We start from the raw sequence: 14133 nt of genomic DNA, 5'->3' as shown, positions 1-14133 counted from the left end.
ATATGCCGAATTTCGAGAGCTTTTAAGATAATGAGCAAACCCATCTGAGGCTTTTGCCTTCCAACTCTATAGGCTGTTTAGAATCTTTTTAATGGAGTCAAGTATTCTACCGAAGTATTCAATAATTAATGAAACCTGCTTATTAACGTGAAGTCTGTACCAGTACCTGCTTAAGCAAAGAGTCCTATAATTGAAATGAGTTTCGTTGAGCTTATTGTAAATCGGGACTAAACAAATATTTGTTGGCATATTTAGAAATATTCTATAATCGGGGCGGAAGTACAATGCATGCAAACGGTGAACTCACCAACTTGGAAAATGGTTGATTTTCACAGTAAACATGATATTGGGCGAAAACGAATAAACAGGAGAATTCACTTCGCACACAATTAAAAAATTTGATAGGATAACTCAGGACTCATTCATATTCTGAGGCACCAAACTCGACGTCATCCGAGAACATGATGTAAAATTTCTAATGATTTTCAGATCAGCTCCAGTAGAGAGAGAGAGAGAGAGAGAGAGAGAGAGAGAGAGAGAGAGAGAGAGAGAGAGAGAGAGAGAGAGAGAGAGAGAGAGAGAGTTGGAGACGGTTAGTTGGAACGAACTGTTAGTTTACATAAATCTCCTTCTCAAAGAAAGAAAAAAAAAAGTAAAGATGAAACGAGTTAGTAAGAGCTTCCCTTTAACATACCGATGATGTTCCGGCCAGTATTTCTTAGACTTGGCCTTTCTTCTCCGTCTTCTTCCAGAGTATTGACCTGGGTACCTCATGTTGTAAGTGGAAGCGGGATCCTTTCTTCTTCATATTTACTGTCCTTCAGCAACACGTTTGTTTACCCCTTAAGAAAAGAAAGGGCGGAAGGGAGTATGAGAGAGTGAATAAACAGCAAGAAGTGTAGGAGGAAAAGGAAGGATACGATTTCCTTCAGATAAAGACAGATATTCATAAAACGATAATCAAAGACAGAATTAACGGGAAGTGCGAAAAATGTTCGCGGATGATTGATGTTGGAAGAGAGGAAGTTACCTGGAAGGGAAGGAATGATTGAGAATGTCATGGAAGACACATAAAAAGACAAGAGTAATTAAAATAACAAATGAAAAAATGGGATGGCTTGGAACGACAAGAGACAAAACTCAGGTGAATACACTGACCTTAAAAAAAACCCATAGATTTTGTGAAAATGATTTTACCTTCATCCTCTTTACTTACACAATATTAGGTCTGGTCCATACGTGAGTGGGTGACCACTAACGAGTGCCAAATGCTTATTTGGCAGAATTAGTGACTATACTGGAAACCAGTTACAGCGTGCGCTCATCAAATCAAATGCAGAACTTTAATAACAGATTTCACTGAGTCAGTTATGACATGCGTGGAGTCCTTTCATGTAGCCTATTGCTTGATTGAATTAATTACCAGAGAGAGAGAGAGAGAGAGAGAGAGAGAGAGAGAGAGAGAGAGAGAGAGAGAGAGAGAGAGAGAGATTTACAACGAAGATTTTTTGTTTGTGTTTCTCTCTCTTCCGTCTTCACCCAAGCAAAGTAGATATTGGATTTTCAGGAAAAAAATTTCCTTTAATTTTTTGGCTTGAAACGAATATTAATCTGCTGATCCAATGCCCAAGACCTCCATTTTATTCAAAGGCCAAGTAACCTTCCTGAAGACTTTGTTCTTCGGAAAGAAAACTGATTCTTCTTTTCTTCCTAATATTTATTTTACTTTTTATATGATTCCGAGCGAAGAGAAAATCTTCATGAATACTTATACGTGTCAGTATCAGGATTGAAACTACTAAGTATTTTGTTAATCAGTTTGAATGCGAGTCATATTTTCTTCAGTATATTTAGTTCTGTAGGAACTATTGACTAAAAAACGATGGTAAACGAAAGATGGTTAAGTCCCGTACATTAGTGTTAATAATTAGCTAGGAAAACAGCTGTATTATGTAATAGTTTGATAAAGTACATTGCTTAAATTAAAGCAGTTGGTAAATTATGCCTTCATTAGTAGTAATTATCGTAGTCTCTTTTAAACAGTCAGCTTTTAACAGGCAGAATTGTTCAAAAGTTTAATGGTGTTGAATTTGATTAAAATGCATATTTATCATGAATCAAAACTAACGCAATGAGAACACACACATATATATAAAAAAGAAATATATATATATATATATATATATATATATATATATATATATATATATATATATCATGCGTATTCCTCATTTATTTATTGCTTCCTAAATAAATATCGAAAGTTCAGTATTTTAATGCAGCAGTTTTCAGTAGGAACCTAGAAATGATGGAACATGATTTAACTAACTCGTGTATCATCTCCACTGAAGACGGTAAACTTAACAATGCACTTAATATTATTAGCGAACTTGTTCTGTAATTCATCGCTGTAATGGAATTTCAACGCCAGTGTTGTTTAACTTTCCATCCAACTTAATGATAACAATGTTCCTGGAGTTATGGGATAGATGTTTTTTGAAGCATTTAAAGGGAAGTTATAAAAGACCATTTTAGTTCCACTTTGGGCAAAATGCCTCTTGATTTACTAAATGGAATAATCTCCCTTTATAATTAGAGTTAGAGTTTTTCGTGAGGACGAAGAAAAGGTGGAGGAAAATAAAGTGATTGAAATACGTTTATAGACGAAACATTCAACAAGGCAATACCTTACGCCAGAATGAAAAAGTGGTCATTAAGATTGAAAAATGGTAACGCAGAATGAAAAAGTGGTAATGTGGAATAAAGAATTGGTAATGAAGAATGAAAAAGTGTTAATGTAGAATGAAAAATTGGTAATAAAGAATGAAAAGCGGTAATGTAGAATTAAAAACTGGTAGTGAAGAATGAAAAAGTGGTCATTAAGTGGGAAAAGTGGTAATGGAGATTGAAAAAGTTGCAATGATGAAAAAGTGGTCATTAAGAATGAAAAGTGGTAATGAAAAAGGAAAAAGTGGTAAGGAAGAAAGAAAAAGTTTAGATGCAGAATGAAGAGTGGTAATGAAGAATGAAAAAGTGGTAATGTAAAATGAAAAAATGGTAATGAAGAATGAAAACGTGGTAATGTAGAATGAAAAATTGGTCATAAAAATGAAAAAGTAGTAGTAGTCATTAAGAACGAAAAAGTGGTAATGTAGAATGAAAAGTGGTAACGAAGAATGAAAAATTGGTAATGTAGAATGGAAAAAGTGGTAACAAAGAATGAAAAAGTGGTAATGTAGAATGAAAAAGTGGTAATGAAGAATGAAAAGGTGGTAATGTAGAATGAAAAAGTGGTAACGAAGTGTGAAAAAGTGGTAATGTAGAATGAAAAGTGATAATGAAAAATGAAAAAGTGGTAATGAAGAATGAAAAAAGTGGTAATTAAGAATGGAAAAGTCGTAATGTAGAATGAAAAAGTGGTAATGAAGCATGAAAAAGTGGTAACAAAGAATGAAAAAGTGGTAACATAGAATGAAAAAAGTGGTAACAAAGAATGAAAAAGTGGTAACGAAGAATGATAAAGTGGTAATGTAGAATGAAAAAGTGGTAACGAAGTGTGAAAAAGTTGTGATGTAGAATGAAAAAGTGATGATGAAGAATGAAAAAGTGGTCATTAAGAATGAAAAATAGTGGTAAAAAAGAATGGAAAAGTGGTAATGTAGAATGAAAAAGTGGTAATGAAGCATGAAAAGTGGTAACGAAGAATGAAGAAGTGGTAATGTAGAATGAGAAAGTGGTAATTGAAGAATGAAAAAGTGGTAATGTAGAATGAAAAATTGGTAATGAAGAATAAAAAAATGGTCACTAAGAATGAAATAATGGTCGTTAAGAATGAAAAAAGTTGTAATGAAGAATGAAAAAGTGGTCATTAAGGATGAAAAAAGTGGTAATGAAGATTGAAAAAGTGATAATGTAGAATGAAGAATTTGCAACGAAGCATGAAAAAGTGGTAATAAAGAATGAAGAAGTGTGATGTAAGATGAAAAAGTGGTAACGAAGAATGAAAAAGTGGTAATGTAGAATGAAAAAATGTTAATGTAGAATGAAAAAGTGGTAGCAAAGTGTGAAAAAGTGGTAATCTAGAATGAAAAAGTGATAACGAAGAATGAAAAAGTGGTCATTAAGAATGGAAAAATGTTAATCGAAGAAAAATGACGCAGAAAACAATCCAACTGACAAAAGATTGAACACATGCCGCAAGCACAAAAATTTTTTTTTTTTATTAATATTTGATGAATTGCTACAGAAACCAAATATTGCAGTAGGAGTTATTTTTCATATCTCTAAGGAAACACTGCAAATCTGTGGTTTCTGTTTTGAGATAAGACGAGGTATGCATAACAATGTGTTTTGGATTTTTCTGAAATATCGCTTTTGGGAAATGCGAGCGCTTCCAGAGCAACTTTTAAGGAAGGTATTCGGGACGATTGGCCAAACTTTCCGTCTAGTCTCCGATTTCTGCAGAAGGATTTTCTGAAGAGATATTTGATCCTGCGGGAAAGAGACTTCCTCGCAGTCTTCACCGAACCAAACACCTGCACGAATTCTTCCTCTTTCTCACTAACGTATGTATTATATACGAATGTTCATGGGATGAGTTTTTGGCCGTAAAAGTTTGAAGCGATTAAAGCCATTATCACTCCCAAAATTGGAAATATTTATCTTTCATCTGCCACAATGCAAGAAGTGATTTTTACTGTTATCAAGATCTTCATTGGCTACAAACAATGAAAGTGATTATTGCTGTCACCTCACCAATACTAGTAAACAGTCCTCATTGTCATCAGTTTTGCCACATTTGGAAATAATCACATTCATCAGCCACAAGTTCAGGAAGTGATTATTGTTGTCATCACACCAGCTTTCATATGCGGCCATTCATCATCACCCATGAATGATAGAGATGATTATTAGTCACTAATTCCACATTTGTACAAAATTATACGACATTAGCCAAGAATGCTGGAAGTGATTTTGGTGTTATAACTCTTACATTTGGAAATAATTATCCAGCATTGCCCACGAAAGCAGGAAGTGATTATTGCCGCCATCATGTCCACATTTGTATAAAATCATCCTCATAGGAAGACAGTGGCGTCAGTGCCCCTCACAGTGTACCTCACGTAGTTCATTGTAGTCATTACGTAATGCTCTCTGCAGCATCCTTCCGCCCCTAGCTGCAACTCCTTCCATTACCTTAACTGTACTTCCGATCATATTCTCTTTCTTCCATCTTACTTTCCACCCTCTGCTAGTAATTGTTTCTCAGTGCATCTGCGATGTTTTCCTCCTGTTACACCTTTAAAACCTTAGTACCCTTAGTTTCCCTTACAGCGCTGAATGATCACATAGATCCCAGCGCTTGGCTTTGGGCCTAAATCTTATATTCCATTCCTTCACTGATCACAAACACAGGAAGCGATTAAGGCTACAGAAACATCATCCATCTGACACAACACTGGAAGTGACTGTTGGTGTTATAACCCCCAAAATACGGAAAAAGATCACTTTCAGTCGGTACCGAGCGCTAAGCGCGATTATTTCCGTTACCATGCCAACGTCTGGAATAGCCACCCTTTATCATCAAAAGGTACTGGAAGCGATCATTGCCAATATCACGGCAAATTTGTACAGTCATCCCTCCTCGTCCAAGAACATTAGAAGTGATTATTGTCTCCGTCACGTCGACATTTGTAAATAATCATCTTCCATTTTCTACGAACACACGAACACTGGAGGTCATCAGCCATATTTTGTATATTGTGATGGAAGACTAGTCAACCAAGTGCAGATTATGCTGCACACGCGTATATAAATGAATTTCCAGCAGTTTATTGTTTATTTTATTGTAAATAGATTTATTCTTTGAATTTTTGTTTTCATTTATGCCATCCAATAACACTGAAAGTTTTGCAAACATGTTTTTGTTTACCATTTCAGTGTCAAGGGAGTAAGACCCAAGTTGTGTTTATTATATATCAAGAACCCATAACACAAATATATGAGTATTTGACAAAGAAAAGTATTAACAGTTGGCGATAGAGTATCGTAAGTGGCTCCGGAATCCAGTTATCTAAGAAGGTTTCAATTGAATTTAGAACCAAAGTCAACATAACTTTATTAATGTGTAATTTGTTACTAAGAAGATGTATACTCAATTGCTAGCAAATGTTAAGTTCAAGTGTGTGTGTGTGTGTGTGTGTGTGTGTGAGAGAGAGAGAGAGAGAGAGAGAGAGAGAGAGAGAGAGAGAGAGAGAGAGAGAGAGAGATTACGTTTTCAAATGTTAACTGCAGGGTTCGATAATCACTTGTTTTGTTGTAATGAATGAATACATTATAATCATATATAGGATTGATTCAGTTTATTTTCAGACTGTTCATACCTAGAAATTTAGTGCATTAAATTTCTAGCGATTTTTAGGTAAATAGAAATTTAGTGTTTTTGATTTGAAATGTTTCTTATTGCCACCAATGAATAATGGGATTTCTCCGATTAGTGGGATTTACCAATGCTATAATTGCCTCCATAAATAACTCATTTCCTTTTTGCACTAAAGAACCCAGTTTCAGCAAAAAAATCTTGATTGGATTCCGAGTCTTCCAAAAGACACAAGAGATTTAACTGGGTCCGTGAACTTCTGGTTAATCTAACCGTTAGATTAATGATACGTCTAACAACCTCATTTACTAGTTTGCGTTTTCTGATTTTTTACTTTCCTTTTGCGCCAGTTTTATTGTGAACCTTCTTCTGTGCAAGTGGCCTTAAGTTTTTAAGCGATTAAGAATAAGTCTCCTTTACTGGATTGCTTTAAAAATTGCTAAAATTGTGTTGGTGCTCTCATTGTTACTCAGAACACCACGGGGAGGTCGCACATTTTTCAGTAAAGAAATAAGAAACCGACTTATCACCAAATTCTGTTCTTCTCGCTTGTCATCGCTGTCAACTTCTCTTATTTTCTTCATGCGATTTTCTATCAAGATTTCTCTCTTGTTTAGCCATCATAGATTTTATCCGACATTTTCCTCTTCAAGGTTTCCTTCACTTCGCTATCGTAGCTTTCATCGTCCTTTCTTTCTGCTTCATCCGATTCTTCCTTGTCGTGTCACAACTTTCGACTTACTCTGTTGCCTTCCCTGCATATTTTTTTCTCGTCTTCATAATATTCTACATCTTTCTGTATTTTTTCGTCTCAGTCAAATTGTGAGCAGTTTATTGGGCTCTATGCCATGTATTTAAACAGCCTTAGGCTTATAGGTTCTAGTTACTTCGCTTGATGGTGCATTCTATAGCACGCTCGCCTCTTCTTCCAACATGCTACTATGTTTTTTTTTAACAGGCTAGTTTGAGAGCAAAAGTTAATTGGTAGACTAGCCTGTCCGAAAAAATGCCAATGTCTTTCACAGTGGTTCTTAATCTGCTTGATTTTCATGCTATTTGATTTCAAATCCATCATTATTGCTCTCCCTTACTTGCTGTGGCAGTCCTTGTGGGCTTCTTTGTCTTGGATGGCAAATCAGTTCCACTAAGTCTACCTGCTTCCTTTCAGTTTTTTTATTGATTACTTATGTGGAGTGTCTTCATTTATATTATCAAGTTTATTTCTATCCGAGACATTTGTCTGCAAGGTCAAATATAAGAAAGAAGTTCTGTCCTTTATTTATCTCTTTCAAACAGCACACGCTCATATTTTGGCTGTTTACAGTGGAGCAATGGTTTCCCTATATCGTCAGATTAATCATTAGTGTGACTCACAAAGTTTTGAAGTAACCTACATGTTTTTTTTGAAAAGGTAGTGCATCATTTTTGGAAACCGTCGCAGCTCCAACGCCAGTCATTTACTAAGAAAAAGTGTTTAATACCACGCATCTCAGCGTTCTTTAAATTTCCCATTTTCTCTTTTAGTTCTTTCAACTTTCATCTTCTACCACTTTCCAAACGGATCCAACATCTCTTTTTCAAGTATTTTTATTCTATTGTTGAAGTTTCTTGTAGGGTGTTTTATTTCTCTGAGACCTTTTACTCTTTTGGCCCAATATTTATTCTCCTTTGTCTTCATTTCTACTAAGTAAATGGGAGAACGTCACTCGCATCTAAGATCAGTTTATACCCTCCAGATCTTTATCTAAATGTGAAAAGTTTTTCCCTTTTATGTAAAATTTCTTTTATTACAAGTATAAGACTTCTCAAGGTATGATAGCCATTCCTTACTTTCGACTAAACACACCCTCACACAACCATAATCTACCGATATAATAGGGTCCTCTTGGACAATAATAGCTTTTATCTTAGGCACGACATGCTTACCAGGAAAAAGAACAATTGACTCTGTTTACAATTCCTTAATTATCTTTCAATCTGTTTACAATTCCTTAATTATCTTTCAATTCTCAAGTCATGTTCATTCAGTAAGGTTAGTAATTAAAATGTCGTGTCTGACAATAATTTTTTTGGAAAAAACCATAGGCCACAGTATCTAAACTTCCTTTACAATGACGCAACTTCTTGCAAGTTCCACTAAATTGTCTATCTCTGTAGTATATGGATCAAATAATCCATGAAGGACACAATTTCGCTTTGGGAACTCAAACATCCTGTTACCACAGTTATTTTATTGGAAAATATTTGATAAATAATAAAAAAAATTCTAAAACTTTATTCGTCTAGGGTAAGATAACATCTAACACGATTATAATAGCGTAGTTCACAAATACAAATAATCACAATTATGAAATATCTGACAGTGATTTAAATTTGAATTTCAAGTTGTCATAGCCTGTCTCCTCAGGATTAACTGATACAAATATTAAAGTATACACAGGTACTACGAAGTCGCTTTTGCCAAAGCATTATCTAAATACAGCACCGCTTTATAGCTAGTATAGAGCTACTTGCCTAACAGCTCGTCCAGTTCATACATTCCTGGGCTGTTAATCAATCCTAAACGAACTCTCTCTGTAAGACTCAACAGTGTTACATTTCGTAATATCTTTAATGATTGTTAATTTTTCTCTATGCTTCCGTTCATTAGTGTGATAACATTTATTCTTCAGTTGAAATAATATACTGGTTATACTACCTGTTAGAATTCATATTTGTATTTTAATCGTGTTTCAAGTTCTTTATCACATAACTTTTATGTAAATGTTTGCAAGAGATCTCTTAATTACATCTATCTAATATGTGGGGGGCGGGAATTCCCAATTAATTAATTCTGTGAATTGTTCTTGAATACATCAGCATTTTGGAATGGTCATGAACACGATACACTTGGGAGAGGACTTGTTTTGTAATCTTACCTCCAACTGGTGAAAACCTGAGACATCGTAGGTCTCAGCGGTAGATCGTTATTCTACCTAAAATCATGCATAAGATAGCGCTGGACTTGAGACCAAACTCCCTTCCTGTTTTCCTTCTTTTCTTCTTCTATCTTTTTCTTGACGGCTATGAAAGGGTCAAATCCCTGATCTGCGATTTCCTTTATGTACTCCGCCTGTTTCCTGACACTCTGAAGTTGTTTGGCCCGAGCCTGCCATCCCGGTCGTGCTTGAGATCTCTCCGACTCAATCAGGATATCTATGTACTCCACAGTGGAGAGAGGATTTGGTTTCAGTGCGATTTCCTTCAGCCTCAGCAGACTTTTTCTCACAGTTTCGGTCATTCCCAAGACTTTTAGTTGAACTGCCTCAAATTCCTCATTTACCTTTTTTACAAGATTTACAGCGGACAGTTTCTTTTTTTCTGCTTCTTGATACCGCCTCCTTAGATCCTCAGCAGTTTTTTGTACTTGAACCTGCTTACAAACGAACTTGTAAGGGATATTTTTATGAATGTTCCAAAAACAATTGGCAGGGCAAATGCGGCAATATCCATTTGACATAGCCGAACAATACTGTTTCCTATCGTCCTCCGGTATTTCACAGATTTCGTGACAAGTGCGGTTGCAGTTTAGACAGATTGTTACATGCTGTCCTGCTGGAATTGACTCTTTCACAAAGGTTTCTTCAGTAACTGTATATACAAAGTTCTTGCTCTTATCGATATCAGCCTGATGTATTGTGAGAACATCCACTTCCTTCCTCAGTTGTTCTAATTTATTCAGTCCAATCTGGATGTCTACCCGGATGCCAGCAATTGAAACTTCTAGCTGATGACGTTCATTAAGAACCTCTTTAGTTAGAGTGAGACTCTTACTTTCTGTCATGCTCATATCTCTCAAAAATATCTTGAAACTCTTTTCTCCCATATTCCAGTACATGATATCAAAGGCGTTGTCTTCATCATCACCACTGTCTTGTTCTTGACACTCTAGTTCTTTGTTCCTTGCATACAGAGCAGAATTATTGAACTTGAAGAATTTTTTGTATGGCATTTCTGCTTCTTCAATGCCACTCAGGACTTGGGGTCTTTTACCGTCAGCAAAGGTAAGTAGCAAGAATATATTGTCTGCAATATCCTTTCCAAACAGAGACAATATTTGATCAAAAATGTAGATCTGTGTTGGAGTAAGTCTTGGAAGACAAGACTGAACAACGAAACCAACTGCATCAAGTTTGTCAATCCCTCTTATACCTCCTGTTGTGAAAAATGTGCGTATTTGTTCTGTAATTTCCTTATCTCTGTCTATGCCTTCAACATCACCAAAGCCTGGAGTATCAATGATTGTTAGAGTGTAAGGTACTTTAAAACCTTCTTGATGGTGTATTGTGTAGGATGATATGTGGACTGTCTGGCTTTTTGCTTGGTTGTGGCTTCCCGGCTCTGTAATCAGTTTAAAACGGAAGTTATCATTCCAATCAACAGCAAATATATAGTTAATCAATCCATTGATTAAGGTAGTTTTACCTGATCCAGTGGAACCAACAAGCATAATAACTTTCTCTGGCATCCCATCTTTTTCTTTTCCAAATTCATATTTTTGAAATTTATGTATTTCATTATTTAAAACCAGTTTTAGATTTGGTTGATATGTTGTGATATTTTCATCCTGTATCTTCTTTGACTGTCTACATAATTCAGCTTTCAAGACCTCCTCCGGCTTGATTTGTATCGTCAAATCATTACTTGATTCACTATCAAGACTCTTGCCACAGTGTTCACACTCACAATAAACTTTGAATCTGTAGGTGATATTGGGATTTACGTTCATCTTGACTGATAGATTTCCAAAAGGAAGAGAACTTACATCTTGCCAGTCAGATTCTTGTTGTTGTTGTTTGATTACATACTTGATTCCTGTACACTGAGAACCAATGTGAAGTGGGTTTGACCATTTAATCCCTATTTCCGAAGAAGATATCTTCCAGGCCTCGGGCTTCCCAGGTGGACTAGTTGGCCTTGTTTTAACAGTCCCATTAACGTTACTCTTAAGGCTAACTCCAAGTTTGCAAACACTTTGGACACTAACATGATACTCGCAACCAGGTTTGAGACCCACAATACGATAACTTGTGGCATTAGAATCTGCATATTGAATAACTTGTGGTTTATTTTCAGTAGTGTCTTCACAGAAAACCTTGTACTGATTAATGTTTAATGCACCATGATGTGGTTTTTCCCACTGCACCATAATACTGTCATGGGTAGTTTCATTACTGTCTGCACTTACACTGTTTGGAGCTGAAGGAATATCAAAGTCTTCCTGGGAGAGACTGCCATTATCATAATACCTTATCTTAGCCTGGAATTCATTTGTATCATGAGATTCCTCTGCAACAATGTAACCAACATCGGCATTATCTTTATTCACATTAAAGAAATCTCCAAAATGTCTTGCTTTTTGCATCATAGTACTTTCATTTTCTACTATAGTCAGAGGGATTTTAGCTTTTTCTTCAAGTAAATCTCCATTACTAGCAAGATGCTCCCCCTTGTTGTATTTTGACATATTGATCAAATATGAATTTGACTTAGGCATCAAAATTGAAAAACACAGAACTTGTGAATGTTTAGGACTCAGAACCATGGACTGTAAATCCCCTGGCTTTGAAGCAAACCTAATCTGGCCAAGAGAGGATATGTACTCCAAAAGAATTTTTACCTGACTTTCTTTTGTTTCCATCCAACTGCTAAGAGCTTCATTACTAAATGGAGAGGCTTCCCTTTTCTTTAAGATAAGCGCCAGCTCACTTTCCTCCTTGCTTCCACCTCTGATACCTGGAAGAACTTGTGCTACCTCTTTCTGGAATCCATATTTATAAATAGCCAACAATGATTTAAATTTTTGAATTTCTACTTGAATTCCACGAAAATGATCAACTGTTTGTGACTTAAGAAGATCATTGCATTTCACATCAAATTCATAAAGATCCTCCAAACAATTTTCTGTTTCCTTGACAAGACATGCACTGATTTCTCTGACAAGCTTACATGCCTTGCTATCCAATTTGGTAAGAGGATATAAATGTACAGTTATCGGAACAGCATTTTCTCCATTTTCTCCAATGATAGTTGGCAGTTGTTTGTAGAAACGAACAGATTCTTCAAATGATGATGGATTTTCCCGAGGTAAGAAATCTCCAAAGTACCTGCAGCTGAAATTATTGGCTTCCTTTTTTTCATTTTCACTTAGATCTAACTCCCCTTTCCCATCAATCTGTATTAATGGAATGGACTTGATCACGGCATGAAGATTTCCACTGACTCCCCGATCAGACGAATTTGTAGACAATTCCCTGTCAAAGACAAAGAAAGCACAACCTCCATATGTAATCCCTGTTACAACATGTGTGGCAGTACCATGATCAAAAACTTCAGGGTGCTCAATCTTTCCTTTCCCCAAATGTTCCATTGTCAATATTTCACTTTTAGTGGTGCATTTATATTTTAATGTTACCCTTTCCACATGATTTGAGGATTTTCTATTGTCGAGGTATTTTCCAGATCCAGAAACTTGCAATAGACCTCCAAGAAAACTAAGTTTTAATTCAACGTTGACATCTAGTGCAGAAGACTTGTCATCAATGGTATCAGAAGCGATGATTTCATAGTCAGCGGACTCACATTTGTGTACCGTTTTTCCATCTAAAGTCCTTTGGTCCCACAATGTGATACCTGGTATAACTTTTTCAGATCTACAGTCATATAGCATACCTAGGTGAAAAAGCCTCCCAAGTGCTGGAATGGAAAAGGCTTGTTCACTAAGTTCATTCACCATCTTGAAAATTAATTGCTTCTAAGATACTGTGGTGCGTAGGCAAGTCTCCATCAACAGCACTGACTGGTGAGTTAAATTCTCCAGTAACTCAAAATTCACACCACTAATTAAATGATTTTATTCCATCTTTGATTTAAGTAGTTATTTCCTCGTCTCTGAAAGACAGAAAAGATGACTTAATAATGTAGTAAAGATAAACTCCAGATAAATCATGTACCTCAAACATAACTTTTAACAGTCTATATATATATATATATATATATATATATATATATATATATATATATATATATATATATATATATATATATATATATATATATATACATGTATATGTATATATATACATACACGTATCTGTGTATATATATCAATTAAACGAGTCTTACAAGAGTGTCTCCACACTAAATGAGAAAAAATATGAGTATGAAGAAATCTGATTATTCGTGTTACAAAATTGAGTAAAAAAAAAACTCAGACTTTCAATCAGACAAATTTTGCTACACTTGTTTGTCATATCAGTATGTCTGTAATATAAATAGTATATGTTTTTTCATAAAAAGAGGAGAGGTGATAAAAAATATCTTGCAAAATGGCTCACCAGTAAGATTTATAAATTGTCTCTGCTCTTTTTTTTTTTTTAGCTTTATCTTACTACACATGTACAAATGAATTAATCCTTTCACACTCAGAATACACAATATAAAGAATAAAATAATTAAAATACAGGAAATACTTACGGGATAATAAGAATTCTTATATCAATTAAATGCAATAACAGAACATAATTTACTTAGTATAACAAACAAATAATTATAATATCTTTTATGGCGACAAAATCCATCATGTAGCCAATACCTTTACAAGCCAAAGACAAGTAAATTAACAATAATCAAAATGTGCAGACAAAAATAAGAGAAATTGGCCATAATTGCTGATTGGGGGGAAGGTATGGAAAAAGCTGTTAAAAAAAAATAAA

The 14133-nt window shown here is 35.1% G+C and overlaps 1 protein-coding gene and 1 long non-coding RNA gene across 3 annotated transcripts in view; one reads left to right on the top strand and one right to left on the bottom strand.

The window, feature by feature from the left end:
- LOC136843398 (uncharacterized) overlaps positions 1-14133 on the top strand; it is a 106874-nt gene that overhangs the window by 6627 nt on the left and 86114 nt on the right. The window lies entirely within an intron of this gene.
- Positions 8639-14133, bottom strand: part of LOC136843396 (uncharacterized) — a 24078-nt gene continuing 18583 nt past the window's right edge. For both annotated transcript variants that reach the window (XM_067111752.1, XM_067111751.1), the window contains exon 2: positions 8639-13309. In XM_067111752.1, the coding sequence (XP_066967853.1) occupies positions 9351-13154 (3804 nt within the window). In that variant the 5' untranslated portion in view covers positions 13155-13309 and the 3' untranslated portion in view covers positions 8639-9350. The remainder of the gene's footprint in view (positions 13310-14133) is intronic.

Source organism: Macrobrachium rosenbergii, chromosome 11 (assembly GCF_040412425.1).
Source record: "Macrobrachium rosenbergii isolate ZJJX-2024 chromosome 11, ASM4041242v1, whole genome shotgun sequence".
In the NCBI taxonomy this organism is placed as follows: domain Eukaryota; kingdom Metazoa; phylum Arthropoda; class Malacostraca; order Decapoda; family Palaemonidae; genus Macrobrachium; species Macrobrachium rosenbergii.
This window is presented reverse-complemented; position numbering and strand designations above follow the sequence as displayed.